Source organism: Theropithecus gelada, chromosome 7a (genome assembly GCF_003255815.1).
Source record: "Theropithecus gelada isolate Dixy chromosome 7a, Tgel_1.0, whole genome shotgun sequence".
Taxonomy (NCBI): domain Eukaryota; kingdom Metazoa; phylum Chordata; class Mammalia; order Primates; family Cercopithecidae; genus Theropithecus; species Theropithecus gelada.
This window is the reverse complement of record NC_037674.1, coordinates 47,466,624-47,487,804: the sequence shown is the minus strand read 5'-3', so window position 1 is coordinate 47,487,804 and position 21,181 is coordinate 47,466,624. Positions and strand designations below refer to the sequence as shown.

The window sequence follows — 21,181 nt, the reverse complement described above, 5'->3', positions numbered from 1 at the left end:
GCCTGACTTCAAACATTAATGTTACTTTGTTTTCATATATTTGCATGTTTCCTTCAGTGACTTACTAAAGGAACCTTAAAAAGAAGGATGTGAAGATTATCAATATATTTACTAAATGTGTCCTTTCGGGTCTTCCATCTTGAATTGTAGAATTAGCTCAATATCACCCAACACCTCCTTTGAGCCCAGAACTGTCTGGCAGTTGCCGGAAGGAGTTCAAAGAGAACAAAGAACCTTCTCCAAAGGCTAAGCGCAAGCGAAGTGTGAAGATTAGCAACGTGGCTTTGGATTCTATGCATTGGCAAAATGACTCTGTCCAGATCATAGCAAGTGTCAGTGATTTAAAAAGCATGGATGAATTTCTTCTGAAAAAGGTACACTTTATTTGCCAAGTTAGGCCCCTTAGCAGCTCTGTCTATGAAATACTTGTGTATATCAGGATATATCCTCTAGATATCAAAATTGCATAGGCTTCCATGCTTTAGATGGTCTGTTCTTTACCAGAAAGGTGCAAATAATAGGATATGCATTAGTCAGACTGGGTAGACAGGATTTAAGGTTGTAGGCTTTAGTAGTGACTTTAATTTTACTAAAATTGTCCCAGTTCATATGGGAAGGTGCAACTTGTTGCACGTGAGAGTTTTCTTGTAACAGAACTATAGAATCATACAATGTTAGAAGGGACCTTAGAAATCATGGAGTAGTAATTATAGTTTGACTATCTAGTCATACTTTTACCTGAGTCCTATAATAGCCTGTGACTTGCACTTTGAGGACAGTCATTGTGGAAGAGACAATACATGGCTACTGTTGTATTTACTTCTTTTCAATTAGTTGATTGTGTACCAAAACTGGTTTTGTGGTTCCCAGATGAATGACCTAGATAATGAAGACAGCAAGAAGGATACACTAGTGGATGTTGTATTTAAAAAAGCCCTGAAGGAATTTCGGCAGAATATCTTCAGCTTTTATTCATCTGCATTGGCGGTGAGTTGGACTATGTTAGGAGATATTTAGTAGTTCAGCATATGAAAAATTTGACAGTGCTGTAGAAGATAATACAAAAGCCATGATTCACAAGAGATTTCTCCAGTTCCTTGTTTTTGTTTTAGGGATAGACAAGGAAAAATGTACTGAATGGTTTCAGATTAAAAGCTTACTTGAATTTCCTTGAGTAGCTTTTTCCCACCTTACAGCTGTTTTTTTTCCGTCTTTTAAGGTACTGACTTCAGATGTCCTGGGTATGATTCTGTTTTTCCCTGTGACTTTTCATAATCCTTTTAGCTGTATTGCTAGGCTATAATGTCTAATTTTCCTGTGTGAGGAATGCATTATATGTTTTCTTTTAATGGAATTAGGGCAGTTAGTTTATGGTCACTGATTTCTACTTATCAGTTTATATCACTTTGATATTTACCTTATACTTTCACATGATATTGGTCATGTTTTAGAACATTTATTTTTGGTGTGTGCAATTAATGCTTTGGTCTAGAGAAGCATTCGTGTTTACGAATTATCATATTCTGTAAAATAATTCATATTTTATTGGCTTTTCATTGTTCAATATATTCACTGTGAAGAGAAAAATCAGGAAAACTTCTAAATTTATACTCTACTTGGCTGGGCACAGTGGCTCAAGCCTGTAATCCCAGCACTTTGGGTGTCTGAGGCGGGTGGATCATGAGGTCAGGAGTTTGAGACCAGCCTGGGCAATATGGTGAAACCCCGTCTCTACTGAAAATACAAAAATTAGCTGGGTATGGTGGTGTACACCTGTAATCCCAGCTACTGGGGAGGCTGAGGCAGGAGAATGGATTGAATCTATTCAATGGCTTGAGGTGGAGGTTACAGTGAGCCAAGATCATGCCACTGGACTCCAACCTGGGTGACAGAGCAAGACTCTGTCTCAAAAAAAAAAAAAAAAAAAAAAAATTCCGGATCTTATTTAAATAAAAGAAATTCTATTTCAGTTTCTTGCAAATAATATGATGTTACTCTGGGCATGTCACTCTTCTTTGGAAAAATAAATTGGTTACTTAATATATCCTTAGGCAACAATTCAAGTATTCATTCTTTCAATTTTAGAGTAGAACCATCTAAACAAGGTTCATTTCTGGGGAGGTAAGTAATTAAGAGGGATGCAAATAAGCTTTATAGCTACATAAAATTTAAAAGTCACATTTAGAAGAGAAATTCTCGAGACTTCCTCAAATTATTATAGTTCGGTTTTTTACTAAAATTTAACATGTTTTATTCTGCATTCATCCCATACTAGAATGGGAGTTTACAAATGCCACAGGATCTCATGGGCATGCTCATTAGAAATTGTATCAGGATCCTCATCTTTATTCTAAATACTACCCCATTACAAGTGTAACCGTTCCTCTATATTTAAAGAGTTTCTTTATAAAACCATACGTTTCTTTTCTTATTGCTTATAGATGGATGATGGGAAAAGCATACGGTATAAAGACCTCTATGCACTATTTGAACAGATTCTGGAAAAGACAATGAGGCTGGAGCAGCGGGATTCACTGGGTGAATCTCCAGTGAGAGTTTGGGTCAACACTTTTAAAGTGTTTTTAGATGAATATATGAATGAATTCAAGACTTCAGATTACACAGCTACAAAGGTAAATGTGATATATTTTGATCACTAAAAGGATTTAATTATGAATTCTTTTTAAGAGCATTTGGGACCTCTTGTATTTGAGAAAAACATTACAGGGAACATGTCAGCTTAGCGCCACTTTAGATCCTCCAAACTTAATTCTGTCTTACAATTTATCAGACCATATTTTCTAAACCATCTGCAATCAATACATTGTTCACTGAGTTAAAATATAGTGTTCTGCCCTCAAGATTATACTCTTAGCTTTAATAGGGATCGGGGTGGGGCGCTGGCTCGTGCCTGTAATCCTAGCACTTTGGGAGGCGTTGGTGGGCAGATAACTTGAAGTTAGGAGCTCGAGACCAGCCTGGCCAACATGGCAAAAACCCGTCTCTAGTAAATACACAAAAATTAGCTGGGCATGATGGCAGGTGCCTGTAATTTCAGCTACTCAGGAGGCTGAAGCAGGATAATCTCTTGAACCCAGGAGGCAGAGGTTGTAGTTAGCCAAGGTCACGCCACTGCACTCCACCCTGGGTGGCAAAGCGAGACTCTGTCTCAAAAAAAAAAAAAAAAAAAAGATCAGTATCTGAATTTACTTTTGAAAAATTATAGTTAAAGATGTGATTCATTGTATTACCCAGTGGCCTCTTTATAAAAACCTACAAATTATATTTATTCTTGAATTAAGTTTTAGGAAAATATGTGTTTTGGGAAGTCTATATAATAATAATAACCTTTTAATTTTGAGTGCCTATTATAGCATGAGAATTGTACTCGGTGTTGTATATTTTATTTAATTCTTGCTTCAGCCTTATTAAATAATTTTTATAAAATCCATATTACAGAAGAGACATCAGGCTTAGACAAAGTTATCAATGTGTTTCTTTTCAGTACCCCAGATGAAATAATTAGATACCTGTTCACATCAAGAATACCATCAATATTTTATATTATATTCCATTTTATTTTTAGTTATTCTACCTTATATGTATTTAGATTTCCAAAACCTCTTCAATCCCATTTTTGAAGTTGTCAGATATAAAAAAGTTCTGGAAAGTTCTTCAGTTCCAGATCTAGGTTAAGGTATTTATTTTATACTGAAGAAGAGTCTTACTAGGCTTGTACTGCCTTTGTTTTTAAGTTAAAAGGTTGGGTTTAGATTGTTCTGTACTGGCTGGGCACAGTGGCTCACGCCTGTAATCCCAGCGCTTTGGGAGGCCTAGATGGGTGGATCACGAGGTCGGGAGTTCAAGATCAGCCTGGCCAACATGGTAAAACCCCGTCTCTACTGAAAACTACAAAAATTAGCCAAGCGTGGTGGCAGACACCTGTGGTTCCGGCTACTCGGGAGGCTGAGGCAGAAGAGTCGCTTGAACCCAGGAGGTGGAGGTTGCAGTGAGCCACGATCGTGTCACTGGACTTCAGCCTGGGTGACAAGGCGAGACTCTGTCTCAGAAAAAAAAAAAAAAAAAAAGATTGTTCTGTACTATGGTTATCAGGAAATGTCATATGTAAAAGAGTTTTTCCATGTCCCAAAGGTTACCTTTTTGTATATATATTTAGCTCCATGGTAGTTTTCTAGAGCTAAAATATGGGAAGTAAAATCTTTAAAACAATCGGCTGAGTGCAGTGGCTCACGCCTGTAATCCCAGCATTTTGGGAGGCTGAGGCGGGGGGATCACAAGGTCAGGAGTTCAAGATCAGACTGGCCAACATAGTGAAACCCTATCTCTACTAAAAATATAAAAATTAGCCAGGTGTGGTGGTGCGCACCTGTAGTCCCAGCTACTCGGGAGACTGAGGCAGGAGAATTGCTTGAACTCGGGAGGCAGAGGTTGTGGTGAGCCAAGATTGCACCACTGCCCTCCAGCCTGGGCAACAGAGCGAGACTCCGTCTCAAAAAAAAAAAAAACAAAAAGAAAAAAATCAGCTGGGCGTGGTGGCTCAAGCTTGTAATCCCAGCACTTTGGGAGGCCAAGCAGGTGGATCACGAGGTCAGGGGTTTGAGACCAGCCGGGCCAACATGGTGAAACCCCGTCTCTACAAAAAATATAAAAATAGCCAGGTGTGGTAGTGTGTGCCTGTAATCCCAGCTACTCGGGAGGCTGAGGCAGGAGAATCACCTGAATCTGGGAAGCAGAGAGCCTAGACTGCACCATTGCACTCCAAGCTGGGCGACAGAGCAAGACTCCGTCTCAAAAAAAAAAATCAATTAATGATCAATTAATTAATGATTAAATAATAAAATACTTTATAAAATAAAATAATCATTTAAATTAATATGGTGGTGGCTTCTGGGCAGAACTGAGGTTTAAAAAAGAATAATCTCTAAAGTGTCCTTCCGTTCTGTTGCTGTTATTGGCAATTATGTTTTATCAGATTTTAAATTTTTTCTCACATTTGCTTATTAGCACTGCACAGTACCTCTTGGAGAATAAAGAAATAACTATTGTGTTACCTGTTGAGCAAGTACCTCAACATTTGCAATGAAGTAAGAAAGTATGTTAGTCTTTGTTATCACAATTTCTGTATTTCTCCTGTCCCCCTGTCAGGTGCCAAAAACAGAAAGAAAGAAAAGAAGGAAAAAAGAAACGGATTTGGTAAGTTATAATCTGTTTTTTAAATTAAAAAAGTAATTTTCAGATCAGTTGTCTGAGTTATATCATACAATATTTATGTGGATATATTTATGAAATAAGTTTATCAGGTACCTAGGCAATAATCATATTTATACCTTTACAAAAATTTAGAATGATTAGATGTGACTGGACTTGTTATCAATGATAGCTGGCCAGGCGCGGTAGCTCAAGCTTGTAATCCCAGCACTTTGGGAGGCTGAGGCAGGTGAATCACCTGAGGTCAGGAGTTCGAGACCAGCCTGGCCAACATGGTGAAACCCTGTCTCTACTAAAAATACAAAAAAAAATTAGCCAGGTGTGGTAGTGGGTGCCTGTAATCCCAGCTACTCGGGAGGCTGAGACAGGAGAATCACTTGAACCCGGGAGGCAGAGGTTGCAGTGAGCCGAGATTGTGCCACTGCACTCCAGCCTGGGTGACAGAGTGAGACTCTGTCTCAAAAAAAGAAAGAGAAGGCCGGGCGCGGTGGCTCACGCCTGTAATCCCAGCACTTTGGGAGGCCGAGGCGGGCGGATCACGAGGTCAGGAGATCGAGACCATCCTGGCTAACATGGTGAAACCCCGTCTCTACTAAAAATACAAAAAACTAGCCGGGCGTGGTGGCGGGCGCCTGTAGTCCCAGCTACTCGGAGGCTGAGGCAGGAGAATGGCCTGAACCTGGGAGGCGGAGCTTGCAGCGAGCCGAGATCGCGCCACTGCACTCCAGCCTGGGCGACACAGCGCGAGACTCTGTCTCAAAAAAAAAAAAAAAAAAAAAAAAAAGAAAAAAAAAAGTACAAGAGCTAAACACTGTATAGAAAGCTGCTATTTGCATATGTTTTTAAAAATTTTAGTATCTGCAGTCACACACAGACATATACACACATATAAAATATCTGGGAGTATACTGATAGCAGTGATTATTTCTATGAAGAGGAACTAGACAGATTGGATACAGAGATAGGAAAAATACTTATTTTGCTTTGTGTTCCTTTTGGTCAGGGGTTTATATTATATCCATTCAGAATGAAGTAATTTTTAAATTGACATATTTTACATATTTTAGGGGTACATGTGAGTATTTGTTACATGAATAAAATGTATAATGATCAAGTCAGGGTATTTGGGGAACATATCACCTTGAGCATCATTTCTGTGTGTTGGGAACATTTCAAGTCCTCTCTTCTGCCTACAGAATAATTTTTAATGAAAATTTTAATGAAAACAACTTTAATGTTAGAGTTTAGTAGAGGAAAGTAATGTTTGTGTGATTTATAATTAGAGGAGTATCTGTGAGAGAAGATGTTATTATCTGGGAATATTTGAGATAACATAGAATAAGGCCATATTATGAAACTAGGATGGATGAACCATGAGTTGAGGTATTTTTTTTTCCTTCCCCCCTTGGTTTTTTTTAAGTTAGTTGATTATTTACTTAATTTCTTAAGAAAAAAAATGACTGCCAATCTTCTTGTGCCAGTATGGTTTGATACAGGCGATGGTGTCAATCAGGATTAATGACATTCTTGGTCTAGTTCTGTTTTATCAGCATAATTTTTTAAAATTTCGAACTAAAGTTTTTTCAGTTGAGAAAGTCACATAAACATAATTTAAAATTATATACATTATAAAGTAGACCTCTTCCCTAGCCCTTCTTCCCAGAGATACTGTTACCAGTTTTTTGGTGGTATTCCAGAAATACAGTGTCCCTATAAAATCATTTATATATAAATCATTTATATATAAATGATTATATATATTTTATACACATACATATTACACATATATTCCTCCTCTGTTTTCAGGATATTCTGAGTGGAATTATGTTGTTACTTTGTTTATAGTAGATTTATTTATTACTCATTTTAATTTCTTTAAATTTTTTATGCTACTGGGGTTTTTTGTCCTTAGATAAATTATTTACTTTTTTTTTTTTTTTTTTTTTTTTTACTTTTTTCCATTCCTTTCTTGTTTCTTTCTTCTTTTTGAGACAGGATCTCACTCTTGTTACCTAAGCTGGAGTGCAGTGGTACGATGACGGCTTACTGCAGCCTCACAACCTAGCCAGGCTCAAGTGACCCTCCCACCTCAGTGTCCCGAGTAGTGCACCACCATGCCTAGCTAACTTTATTGTATTTTTTTGTAGAGATGGGGTTTCACCATGGTGCCCAGGCTGGTCTCAAACTCCTGGGCTCAAGCAGTCCACCTACCTCAACCTCCCAAAGTACTGGGTGGTGTGAGCCACCATACCTGTCAATTTATACCTTTTTTCCAGTACATTTTCTTTCTTTCTTTCTTTCTTTTTTTAAGACTAGGTCTCGCTCTGTTGCCCAACCTGAAGTGCAGCAGTGTGATGACATATCACTGCAGCTTCAACCTCTTGGGCTCAAGCAGTCCTCCCATCTTAGCCTCCTGGGTGGCTGGGACCACACACACATCTATCATGCCTAGCTAAATGTTTTTTCATTTTTTGTAGAGATAGGGTCTCACCATGTTGCCCAGTCTGGTCTCAAATTCCTGGGCTCACGTGATTCTCGTGCCCCAGCCTCCCATAGTGCTGGGATTACAGGCATGAGCCACCACACCTGGCCTAGTTTGTTTATTATTTCATTTTTTTCCTACAAAAATATTTAATCATTCTTGAATTTATTTTAGTCTCAAGATCGAGTTATGGACCAAGGCACCAAGGGATCATGCTTTTTTTCTTTAATAGTATAATAGTATATCAGTTGTCTGCCCACTGTTTAATGATATATTTCTTTTTCACTGGTTTGAAATACCATTTTTATAGTACAGTTGGTCCAGCACATCCATGGGTTCAACCAACAATGAATCCAAAATACTTAGAAAAAGAAATTCCACAAAGTTCCAAAAAGCAAACTTGAATTTGCTGTCCATTGAGTGAATCCATAGAAATGAAATGATGTATAGGCATTGTATTAGGCATTGTAAGTAATCTAGATATAAAGTATATGGAAGGATGTGCAGATATGTCTAAATAATATGCAAATACTGTGCCATTTTATATAAGGGACTTCAGCATCTGCAGTTTGGTATCTGCAGGGGGTTGCTGGAACTAATTCCCCACAGCTTCTGAGAGACAACTGTATACTCACATCTTAATGTATTTGGATTTAATTTTTTAGTCTCTCTTTTTATTCATTAATGTGTTTATTCTTATATCAGTACCAAATCTCTTAAATTACTTTTATTTTATCAAATATATATGTACATGTATGCCCCTATATACACATGACTCTAAAAAGTCTTAAAAGCTATTTTTGCATATTTTCCAGCTTAAATATTTTGCATATTCCAGCTTAAATAGAAACAATTACTATTCCCTAAATATATCATTTTTTTTTTAATGTGTTTGCTCAGTTCTTTGTGTTCATCTCAAGCATTCCCTCCTCTATGAAACCTTTTTTCCTATGGAACCATTTAATTGCTCCTTTCTTTGTGCTTCCACTGTGCTTTGGAACTTTTACCACCTTTTTTTTTTTTTTTTTTTACCACTTTCACTGTGAAAGTAATACATACTTTCAAAATCACTGCTCCAGGTCTCAATTTTTTGATAACCATCTTAGCTTGCAGGACAGTAAAAAGGACAAGAGAGCCCATAATGTTAGGCATCACTTGAAAGTGTCACTCATCACCTATGTTCACATTTCATTATTCAGAGCTACTTATGCAGCCATTTATAGATGCAAAAGAAGCTGAGAAGTAAAGTTTAGATAGATTATCACGTGCCCAGATAGGGCTTGGGAAATCTGTATTTAAGGAAGAAAGAAAGAATGGATGTTAGTAGGCAGTTAGCATTCTTTTCCACAACAACTAGTTCATGCCAGTTCCTGACACATAGTAAGCATTTATAAATGTTTAGTTGAATGAGTAAATGTTGAATGACTTGAAAGGCTTTCATGGTCCCCGCTACACTGCTGTCCAGCCTTATTTTTCACTACTCTCTACCAACTTGTTCTAGCAGCCATAATCGTCTCACTGTCCTGGATCAGTTCTTTTTGTTTCATTTTGGTTTTACCTTCCTTCCCTTCCCTCCTCTCCCCTTCTTTTTGTTTGACAAAATATAATTGCAGCATTACAGAAAAGTTGCAAGAGAAGTACAAATAAACTGTATCCCTTAACCCAGATTTATTTAGATTCCACCATTTGCCCCAGTATCATTCCTTTATAACAAGAAATTTGTTATACTTGTTATGCCTTTTTAATCTCTTTTAATCAAGAACAGTTCCTTAGCCTTTTTAGTTTCCATGACATTGGCATTGTTGAAGAACATAGGTCAGTTATTTTATAACATGTTTTTCCATTTGAGTTTGTCTTATATTTCCTCATGATTAGATTCAGGTTACACATTTTTGGCATGAAACACCACAGAAGAAATGCCATGATTTTTCATTGTGTGATATCAGGAGATATATGATATCTCTTTGTCCTATTGTGGTTGATATCTGCAAGGATATTTCACAAAACTCAGCAAAGTTACTATTTTCCCTTATAATTATTACCTTCTGGGGATATACTTCAGACCATGTAAATAAATATCCTTTTATTCCTCAAACTCTTATTAGTGTTGTTATTCCTTGATGATTCTTGACCGAATCAATTGCTGTGATGGTTGCTCAATAGTGATTTTTTAAAATTCCATCATTCATTCTACATTTATTAGTTGAATTTTTGCTCTAAAGACAAGCATTCCCTTTTTATTTATTTAGCTCAAAGGAAGTCCCACTGGACAAATTTGTGATAGAGCATCAAACTAAATGAGAGTAAAACTATTGAATAAAAGAAGAATTCCTTAGCCTGCACTGATATAATTTATTTTTACAGTGTTTTTTCTAATAGATATATTTTTACCATTCAAACTTTTTTAAAATTATATATACTGAGAAGTCTAACTCCAACCCACAACCTTTGTCTTCTAGTGGTAAATTTTTGTTTGTTATTTAACTTTCTAGCGTTTCTTTCTCCAGTATAAACTTTCTCACATAAAACATAGCATGTTATATAATAACAGCATAGTATTCTTTTGTGCCTTGCTTTTATCGTTGAACAATGTATTCAGAAGACCCTTCTCTATCTATGGTAGACAGAATTCTAAAGATGTTCCCTCCAAGGTTCTTGTCACCTGGTTATTCATTCACACATAATCTGGGTACTGCTGCGAAGGGACTTCGCAAATAGAATTAAGATTGCTAATTAACTCACTTTAACATAACAGTTTATTTTGGATTATGCAGATGAGCCCAATGTAACCACATAGGCCCTTAAAAGCTGAAGAAGAAGGCAGAAGAGTCAGTCAGAGAGATGAGGTAGAAGACGATGTGGGAGACATAGGTAGAAGAAGTCAGAGAAATACGAGCATGAGAAGGACTCAATCCTCTTTTGCTGTCTATGAAGATGGAGAAAGGAGGGTGTTGAGCAAGGGAATGTGAGTGGCCTCTAGACGCTGAGAAAAACTACCAGCTAATAGCAAGGAAATAGGACCTCAGTCCAACAACCACATGGAACTGAATTCTACCAACAACCTGAATGAGATTGGAAGCAGATTGTTCTGCAGAGCATCCAGAAGGGCACACACCCTTGTCGATATCTGATTTTAGCTTGGTGAGACTAAAAGTCTCTGACTCTGAGAAGTGTCAGACTTCTAGCTTACTGAACTGTGAGATAACAAATGATAGGTGTTATTTTAAGCCACTGAATTTATGGTAATTTGTGGCAGCAGCAGTAGAAAACTAATACAATAGCTATACACAGAAATCTATTTCACAACTGGCTACCATTCCTTACTGTACTATTAGGCTGCTTCTAGTCTTCTGCCATTACAAAGAGTGACACAATGAATAACCATGTGTGTATGTGTTTGTGATGGACTCCTAGAATTGAAATTACTGGGTCATAGGGTGAATGCATTTATTTTCATAAATATTGCTTCATTTCTCTGATAGAGGTAGTCTCATTTTGTAGTTTGTATCTCTACACAGTTTTTATTTGCTTCTCTCATACTATCAGTGAGATTGAGTATCTTTTCTTATGCTTAAGTACCATTTACTTTTTTTTTTTTTTTTAACTGCAGTCTGTATGTTTTTGTTCATTACCCATTTTCCTTTTGGTTTTGGTCTTTTCCATCTCAATTTGTAGCAGCTCTGTGCATTAGAGAGATTACCCTTCGTAATATAAGTTCAAAGTATGTTTTCCTGGTTTGTCAGTCTTTTCACTTGGCTTATTATATTTTTTTGCCATGTGGAAGATTTTTAAGAAATTAAACTTATGAATCTTTTTTTTTTTCATAGCTTCTGAATTTTGAGTCATAGTTAAGACTTTCATCACTACAGGGTTATAAAGGAATTCTCAGTATTTTCTTTTAGTGGTCACATTTTTTACTTTTAAATTCCAGTCTTTATGGAATTGTCCTGGGGTACAGTGTAAGATATGAATCTAATTTTGCCTCTTATCAGTGGCTACCAACATCATTTATTTTATTTTTATTTTTTATTTTTTATTTTTTTGAGATGGAGTCTCGCTGTCGCCCAGGCTGGAGTGCAGTGGCCGGATCTCAGCTCACTGCGAGCTCCGCCTCCCGGATTTACGCCATTCTCCTGCCTCAGCCTCCCCAGTAGCTGGGACTACAGGTGCCCGCCACCTCACCGGCTAGTTTTTTTGTATTTTTTTGTAGAGACGGGGTTTCACCGTGTTAGCCAGGATGGTCTCGATCGCCTGACCTCGTGATCCGCCCGTCTCAGCCTCCCAAAGTGCTTGAGCCACCGCGCACGGCAACATCATTTATTTTAAAGTTCATCTTTACTCATCAACTTTGAGATGTCACCTTTTTTATATTCTAAATTTCCCATTATGCTTGGATTTTTTTTTTTTTTTTTTTTTTTTTTGATACAGAATCTCGCTCTGTCACCAAGGCTGGAGTGCAGTGGTGCGATCTCAGCTCACCACGACTTCCGCCTCCCGGGTTCAAGCGATTCTCCTGCCTCAGCCTCCTGAGTAGCTGAGACCACAGGTGTGTGTGCCACCACGCCCGGCTAATTTTTGTATTTTTAGTAGAGACAGAGTTTCACCATGTTGGTCAGGCTAGTCTCAAATTCCTGACCTTGTGATCCACCCACCTCGACCTCCCAAGTGAGCCACTGCGCCTGGCCTGCTTGGATCTTTTTTATCCTGTTTCGTTAGTTGATCCAAATAGTCGTGAGCCATTCCAACTATTTGATTGTCTAGTTTGAGCAGAAAAAAGATCTATTAGTACTTCTATTTCTACTACCTTATATTTATAAATTAATGTAGAGAGAACTGACATCTTCATTATTTTGAATATTTTCCTCTGATTAAGTCTATTTTTGTGTCCTTCAAGAGGGTTTTAAAGTGTTTCATATATAGGTTTAAAAAAAAATCTTCATGTTACATACATACATTTATTTATTTAAGAGATGGGGTCTCACTGTGTTGCCCAGACCAACCTCAAACTCCTGAGCTCAAGTGATCCTCCCACCTTACCCTCCCTAGTAGCTCAGACTACAGGCACACACCACCACGCCCAGTCATGTTACACTTACTGTTGAATGTTTTATCTCAGCTCGGATAATCACTATAGTTAACAGTATCCTGTATATCCTTTTGTACTAGATCATTAATAAACATATATCGTCTATATAAACTCGAGACTACGTCTAGTTTATATATGATCCAGTGTTTCAAAGTGCAGTCTACAGTAGTTTCTGGTAGACTTTTAGGGATTTTATGGTATCACAACTGTTTTCATAATAATAAAACATCATTTTCCTTTTTCATTGAGTTGACACAAAAGCAAACATGGGTAAAACTGCCGTCAACATGAATCAAGGCAGTGCCTGCAAACTTTGTTAATGGGCGTTATAATTTTTTACAGTCACACACTCATAGTTTAAGAAAAATAGAGAAGCTTTACTTAAGAAGGTGAAATAATAAAAATGTTAATTGCATTACATTTTGATTCTTGAATTCACATCTCTTTAATATTCTGTGTAATGAAATGGGAAAGATGCAAAACCACAATATGATGGTTGTCTCAAGAAATTACTTGTACAATTAGATTGCAGGCTGATCTAGTAGCATTTTTTAAAATTGAGATAAATTCATATAAGAAAATTTAACCATTTAGCCATTTTGACTATGTAAAGTGTACAATTTAGTGGGTTTTAGTATATTCACTATGTTAAGCAATCATTACCACTTTATAGTTTGAGAACATTATCCCAAAAAGAAACTGTACTTTCTGAACACTCACTCAATCCCTCTTCTCTCTTCCTCCTAGCCCCTCACAACCACCAGCTACTTTCTGTCCCTATGGATTTGCCTATTCTGAACATTTCATATTGACTTAAAAAGTCATATATATGGCCTTTTGTGTCTGCCTTCTCTCACTTAGCATAATGTTTTCAAGGTTCATCCGTGTTGTAACATGTGTCAGTACATCATTCCTTTGTAAGGCTAAACATTCTGTTGTATGCATATATAACATTTTATATATCTGTTTATTAATTGAAGGATATTTCAGTTGTTTCTGCTTTTTGTTTGAATAATGCTTCCATGAGAATTCATGAACAAGTTTTTGTGGCAACATGTTTCTAGCCACTTTTTTCATAGAACATTATTTTTACTTAAACTATTCATTAAGATTTTGGCATGAGCAGTTATCCTGTCACTTCAAGGAAAACAGCTGACGATACTTATTACCAGTGATGAAACTTGTGAATTCAAGCAAAAATTCAAATTTTTGAAAACTTGTGTCTGCCAAGTTTTCTAATGAGGTCAGTGATAAAGTTAAGGACTATGACTTTCTACTAGTGTATAATGAAATGTGTCAACATTTGGAAGTTTAATTTAGTGAATCAGTATATTCCAAATGATCAACACGTACCACTATAAAATCATGTATAGGTAAAATGTCCAAATACAAAATAGACCAGTTGGTATTGTAAACCAGCTTTCTTGAGGTAAATTTACTTAACACAGATTTATCCCTTTTTGTGTGTACAATTCAGTGATTTCAGTAAATTCACAGTTTTCCCGTCATCTCAATCCAATTTTAGAAAAATCCCAAAAGGATTTTCATGCCAGTTTACAATCACTGCTCTTTACTAGCCTCAGGCACTACTACTCTCTGTTTCTATAGTCTTGCCTTTTCTGGATATTTCATGTAAATAGAATCATACACTGTGGTTTTTGCATGTGGCTTTTTAGCATAATGTTTTTGAAGTTCATCTGTATCATTGTGTTTATCGTAGTTAAGTCTTCTTTAATGCTAAATAGAATTCCATTGCATGGATATGTCATGTTTTATTTATCTTTTTTATCAGTTGGTAGACATTTGAGTTGCTTTGTATTTTTGGCTACCGTGAGTAATGCCACTATGAACAGTTGCGTACAGGTTTTTTTGTGGATGTACATTTTCAGTTATCTTGTGTATAAACCTGAGAGTGGAATTTCTGGGTCAAATGGCAACTCTATGCTTCCAGTTTTCAGAAACTTCCATGCTGTTTTCCAAGTGACTGAACCACTTTACAATCCCACCTGCAGTACCTGAGGGTTGTAGTCTGTCTACATTCTTACCAACATTTGCTATTATCTACCTTTTTTGTTATAGCCATTCTGGTAGGTATGAAGTAGCATCTCATTGTGGTTTTAGTTTGCATTTCTTTGATAACTAATGATGTTGAACATCTTTTCATGTGCCCATTGGCCATTTGAACTGCTTCTTTGATGAATCATCTATTCAGTATTTTGCCCATTTTTGAGTTAGATTGCCTTATTATTGGGTTGTAACATTTCTTTATATATTCTGAGTAGAAGTCATTTATCAGATATATGATTTGCAAATGTTTTCTCTGAGTCTGTGGTTTATCTTTTTTTCTTGATGATGTCTTTGAAGGTTGAAGTTTTAAATTTTAATTAAGTCCAAAACAATAGATTTTACTGTCATAGGACATGAAGGGTTCATTGGTTATGGTTTTTTACTTAACTTTTAAGTTACCATTTGTAAAGTTTTGGTGCCGTATTACTATCTGAAAGGACTGTTAAAATATTACTCCACTGACTCAGAAGAGTGAGGGGGGTTGGGAAGGGGATGGCTGATGAGAGATTACTTAATGGGTACAATACACGTTATTTGAGTGGTTGATACCCTAAAAGCCCTGACTTCACCACTATGCAACCTATGCATGTAACAAAATTACATTTGTACCACATACATTTATACAAATAAAAAAATTTTAATTAAAAATATATTCCTTCATTTTCCACTTTCATATCTGTATTAAGCTAGATTTTCTTCGTATATTTCAAACTGAACTGCATATTGCAAACTGAACTGCATATTGCAACAGATTGAGTGCAGAAGTAGATGTGAGAATCCAGGTGTCTTTTATTAATTCAGACATTAAAGAAATTTACAGAAATGTAAAACAATACCCCTTTTGCCACTAATTTTTTTTTTTTTACTTTAAAGATATAGTTGTTTTTAATTAAAATGCTATGTTCATGTGTAATACCTTTATTGTTAATTTAAAATAAATTAATGTATATATACTTTAAATTCTTTTCAGCTTTAATTGCTAGCATAGTAAATATCAACAGATGTAACTCATGTAAACAAAAGCTCTCTGAGGTCATCAGTAATTTTCAACTGTAAAAATTTCCTGAGATTACAAAAAATATATATATTTTAGCTGGGAGCAGTGGTTCATGCCGATAATCCCAGCACTTTGGGAGTCTGAGGCAGTCGGATAACTTGAGATCAGGAGTTCAAGACCAGCCTGGCCAACATGGTGAAACACTGTCACTAATAAAAAAATCCAGTGTTTATATAAACTATCCAGACACAGTGGCAGGTGCCTATAATCCCAGCTATTTAGGAGGCAAAAGCAGGAGAATTGCCTGAACCCAGGAGGCGGAGGCTGCAGTGAGCTGATAGCACCATTGCACTCCAGCCTGGGCAACATAGCAAGACTAAGTCTCAAAAAAAAAAATGAAAAAAACAAAAAAGTCAAAAAAAGAAAACATACTTTGAGAACTGCTGCTTTTAATGTAACATTAGAGTCATACAAGATAGCTGTTACATGTCTGTTGTGTTGTTTTCTGTTTTTCATATAATTTGGTCATGTTTATCTAGATTGTTAGCTTTTGGAAAGCAGGAAAAATATATTTTATTTTTATGTTATTTCTCAAAAGATCATACTTGTCCCTCTAGAATTAGTGCCTAGTGAAGACTTAACAAGAGATTGAAGGATTTCCCACCATGTTAGGGCAGCATTTACTGTTTTGGCTTTAATATAAGTAGCTAAATTTTCTCATTCAGGTGGAAGAACACAATGGTCACATCTTTAAAGCCACCCAATATAGCATCCCTACATACTGTGAATACTGTTCTTCTTTGATATGGATAATGGACCGAGCCTCTGTTTGCAAATGTAAGTATGAGAGATCTTTGAGGAATATTTTTAACCACTGACATTTCTATTTCCTTGAGTTGTCTTATTCTCCTTTAGCATAAAGGAGTTATTTACACTACCTAAATTTTTAGCCTCATCTCTTGCTATACTCTCTTCACCTATTCTTTGTATCTAAACCAGACATTTTGATGTTATTTGGTCACTGAGAGCCTTGTACATGTAATTCACTCTGTCTAAAATGGTCTTCTCCCAGATTTTAGTATGACTTCATATTTCAATTACTTCATGCCTACACTCAAATCTCACCTTCTCAGAGAGCTCTCTTTTCTACCCCCAGTTTAAATGCTACCCTGTCCCCAAATTCTCTATTCTTTTTTTTTGAGGTGATGTTGCTCCATCGCCCAGGCTGGAGTGCAGTGGCATAATCTCAGCTCACTGCAACCTCTGCTTCCCGGGTTCAAGCGATTCTCCCTGCCTCAGCCTCCCAAGTAGCTGGGATTACAGGCACATACCACCACGCCTAGCTAATTTTTGTGTTTTTAGTGGAGACAGGGTTTTGCCATGTTGGCCAGGCTGGTCTCGAACTCCTGACCTCAGGTGATCCACCCGCCTTGTCCTCCTAAAGTGCTGGGATTACAGGTGTGAGCCACTGCGCCCGCTCCCCACCCCCCAAAATTCTCTATTCTTTTACTCAGACTTAATAGTCTTCATAGAACTCATTACCACCCAAAATTACATTAAGTATTTGTTTTCTTGTTTTTCAGTCTATGCCTCTAAAATATATGCTCTATAGGTCAGGAAACTGATTTGTCTTTTTTAAAAAATATATATCATCAGTACCTAAAACAATGATGGCACATAGTAAGTTTTAATAAATATTTGTTGGTTAGATAGACCTATAGATGGATGGATGGATGGATAAATGAATAAATTCTTAGATTATAGTCAGAAAGGTACTTTTCCTACTGTAATCCTTTTAGCAGATTACAATAGAAAAATATAAATATATAAAATATATAAATATATAATATATATTATTTCACGTATAAATATATATATACAAATATATAAATCCTAAAATGTGAGTAGAGATTCTTTGTAGATCAACTTGGTTCTGGCTCACAGTGGACCTTTAGCCTCCACTCATTTTATACATCTGCTCTGGTGCTATTATTAGTTCTGTGAAGCTTCGCTTTTACTAGTGGGCTGAAATTGAATGAAGCAAATACCAGGAAAGGACCAGATCCGGTATGACAGCAGTTTGCCACAGAAAAATTGCCACTATTACTATATATTTACTTATTCCATGGTTCAACAGCAGTTTTGCTTTGGTTTTATTATCAGTAGTCTAAAAAATCATAATGAGTCTGAAAATAGGAAGTAGTTTGAAATGTATTTGACTGTTTAGTGTAACTATGATTCTTGTAGGTTTAGTTTCTTCTGTAACTTAAAGCTAAAAATTTAAATGATTTTCTTTTTTATGACTGTTGGGTTGGTTTGATTTTTTTTTTTTTTTTTTTTTTTTTTTGAGATGGAGTCTAACTTTGTTGCCCAGGCTAGAGTGCAGTGGCACAATCTCAGCTCACTGCAACCTTCGCCTCCCAGGTTTAAGTGCTTGTCCTGCCTCAGCCTCCCGAGTAGCTGGGATTACAGGCACCCACCACCACGCCCAGCTAATTTTTGTATTTTTAGTAGAGACAGGGTTTTACCATGTTGGTCAGGCTGGTCTGGAACTCCTGACCTCAAGTGATCCACCCGCCTCGACCTCCCAAAGTGCTGGGATTATAGGCATGAGCCACTGTGCCTGTCCTGATTTGATTTTTTAATAGATTTAGCTAACTTTCTTTGTTGTTATCCTGATGATTTCACCAGTACAGTGACATGGCCTCCCTTACTTGATCTTGGCCTTCAGAAGCCTACAAGTTATATTTTACAAGCTGAAGAAAGGATATTCAGGTATTGGTACACAGAAGCCAGAGCTGGTATAGCAAAATGAATAAGCAGCTGTATTCTCAGTACCCTCCTCTTAATGTGCCTCTTCCTGTTCACCAGCTGCCAAGCCACCCTGGGTTATCACCACTTCTCTAAATTATTTTAGCTCTGAACCTTTTCTTTATCCCATCTTCCCAGTCACAACTGAATATTCTTCATGTTCTGGTTCTTCAGAGCTCTGTTCTGAACCTTTAGAGATGATAAATAAGACCTTTCTTATATCTTATTGTGCTACCCAATTTGTTTTCATTTCAGGAAGGGTCTTTGACATTAATGCCTTCCTTATCTATAGGAATGATTCTTACTAGGCATTTCTGAGATTTTAGTATGTTGTAGAGCATATATGTGGTGGAACATGAACACTAATTTGTGAATCAAACCACAAATATAAGTATCCTGCTGGAATTTATTGGGGAGTGGTACTGTGTAGCATAGGAGCAGGATGAGCAATTTTGAAAGAACAAAAAGCTTTTTCATTGACTGTGGCTAGAAATTTTGATCATGTTTTCAATGTCATTATACCAAATAGAATGGGCTAAAATTCTTTTTAATTATACCATTGTACAAAGTATGTATGTCATATTACTTACAGCAGTCTAACATTTAAAGAAAAATAGTAAGTCTAAAATAAAGTATACTTGATAAGTTCTTATCATTGATGTGCCGATTTCTAAAACTGTTGCATTCCTCACCTATTTTTCAGTATGCAAGTATGCTTGCCATAAGAAATGCTGTCTGAAAACCACAGCCAAGTGCTCTAAAAAGGTAAGAAATTATCTTCTTATCAGTAATAGATAACAGACCTGTTGGTCTTTTGTGCCTTGTGGAAATAAATTAAGGCCTTTTTGGTAGTTTTACAGAAAAGTGGTTTTTAAACTTTTTGACCACAAATCACAGTAAGAAATATGTTTCATGCCATGATCCAGTTCACATGTTTGGTGATATATGTACAAAACTAAATTGATTTTCATAGAATTACTTTACTATTACTATATGTGAGTTACTAAATTAATTTCATAAGCCACAATTTGAAGAACACTGCATTGAGGTTTCATACTTCCTTAAACACTCATAAATCTTCCTAGGAATTATCCTTAATGCAGTAAGCTACAATTAAAGATCAACAAATTTAAACATGAATAGCAAAATTCACCAGCATGGATGGTTGTTGTTTTTACATATATCTCTTGGGTACACAGAGATCTAAAATATACTGTACACATACTGTTTGATACCTTATGTTTCAAGGAAGTAATCTTTTTTAAAAAATTCAGGCTTTTATTGATGTATGATCACAACATTTTCTTGTTCATTAATCACATACTGACAGTTGTTACAATAGCATGTAAATCTGAAATATAAATGTGTGTCCATGTTGTTTGCAGTAGACCAGTCATGGTAAAGTACAGAGAGAAATTTGATTCAGGAATTAAAATGCAAAGAATATGAGTGAGACATTTGCTTCCAGCTAAGATGAAGTAGCTTGTGTCAGACCAATACTAAAAATGTTTGTTGGCAAGCATCAGGGAACTGCCCAGGGAAATTGTACCTTAGGAGACTAGATTTTAGAGAGAAGAGAATGCAGAGTAGTGAATCTAGATCTGTGAGATCTTTTTCTTCTAGTGGAAATTGTTCAATTTTTGCTGTAGGACAAGAAACCAATATTCTGGGCAGAAGGCCACATTTAAGATTCAGAGAAGCCAGCAGAGCATTTAGCAATCTCATAGGACTTTAGAGACAAAAGTTGAAATCTGGGACTGACAGGACTTGAGGGACCATGATCCAGTCATCTGCAGAAGGCAACCTGAAACTCAGAGGTTTTCCACTCAAGACATTTTCTTTTTTCAATTCTTAAAGTCTAAGACGTTAATCAGAAAAGAAGACTGAAGTTTTCTGCAGTCTCTCAATGCTAAGGAGAGAAAAATTAGAGTTACAGTATCCCCTTTTGAAGAGAGGGGCCCTAGGCAGTACTGTAGACTCTCAATGAGACCTCTGAAGAAGTGCACTCTAGGAATGGGGGTAAACTACTGATAAACTGAGCTTAACAAAAACTACAAACTAACTTTGAGCCACTCCTTGAGTGTATTAAGGTGATCTGCTCCTTTTTTTAATAAGCCACCCATCAGAAAGAATAGGGTGAAGCCTCTCTAGAAAGATAACATCATCCAGAGCCTTTGTAACTTTTTTCCATATAATCTCAGACATAAAGAAATAAGACTAGGGCCAGGCGCGGTGGCTGAAGCCTGTAATCCCAGCACTTTGGGAGGCCGAGACGGGCGGATCACGAGGTCACGAGATCGAGACCATCCTGGCTAACATGGTGAAACCCCGTGTCTACTAAAAATAATACAAAAAACTAGCCGGACGAGGTGGCGGCGCCTGTAGTCCCAGCTACTCGGGAGGCTGAGGCAGGAGAATGGCGTAAACCCAGGAAGCAGAGCTTGCAGTGAGCTGAGATCCGGCCACTGCACTCCAGCCTGGGTGACAGAGCCAGACTCCGTCTCAAAAA

At 36.8% G+C, this 21,181-nt stretch overlaps 1 protein-coding gene across 3 annotated transcripts in view; it reads left to right on the top strand.

Annotated features, from left to right (window-relative positions):
- Positions 1 to 21,181, top strand: part of MYO9A (myosin IXA) — a 307,652-nt gene that overhangs the window by 237,535 nt on the left and 48,936 nt on the right. For all 3 annotated transcript variants that reach the window (XM_025390154.1, XM_025390156.1, XM_025390153.1), the window contains 6 exons: positions 151 to 374; positions 871 to 987; positions 2,442 to 2,633; positions 5,167 to 5,214; positions 16,587 to 16,698; positions 19,376 to 19,437. In XM_025390154.1, the coding sequence (XP_025245939.1) occupies positions 151 to 374; positions 871 to 987; positions 2,442 to 2,633; positions 5,167 to 5,214; positions 16,587 to 16,698; positions 19,376 to 19,437 (755 nt within the window). The remainder of the gene's footprint in view (positions 1 to 150; positions 375 to 870; positions 988 to 2,441; positions 2,634 to 5,166; positions 5,215 to 16,586; positions 16,699 to 19,375; positions 19,438 to 21,181) is intronic.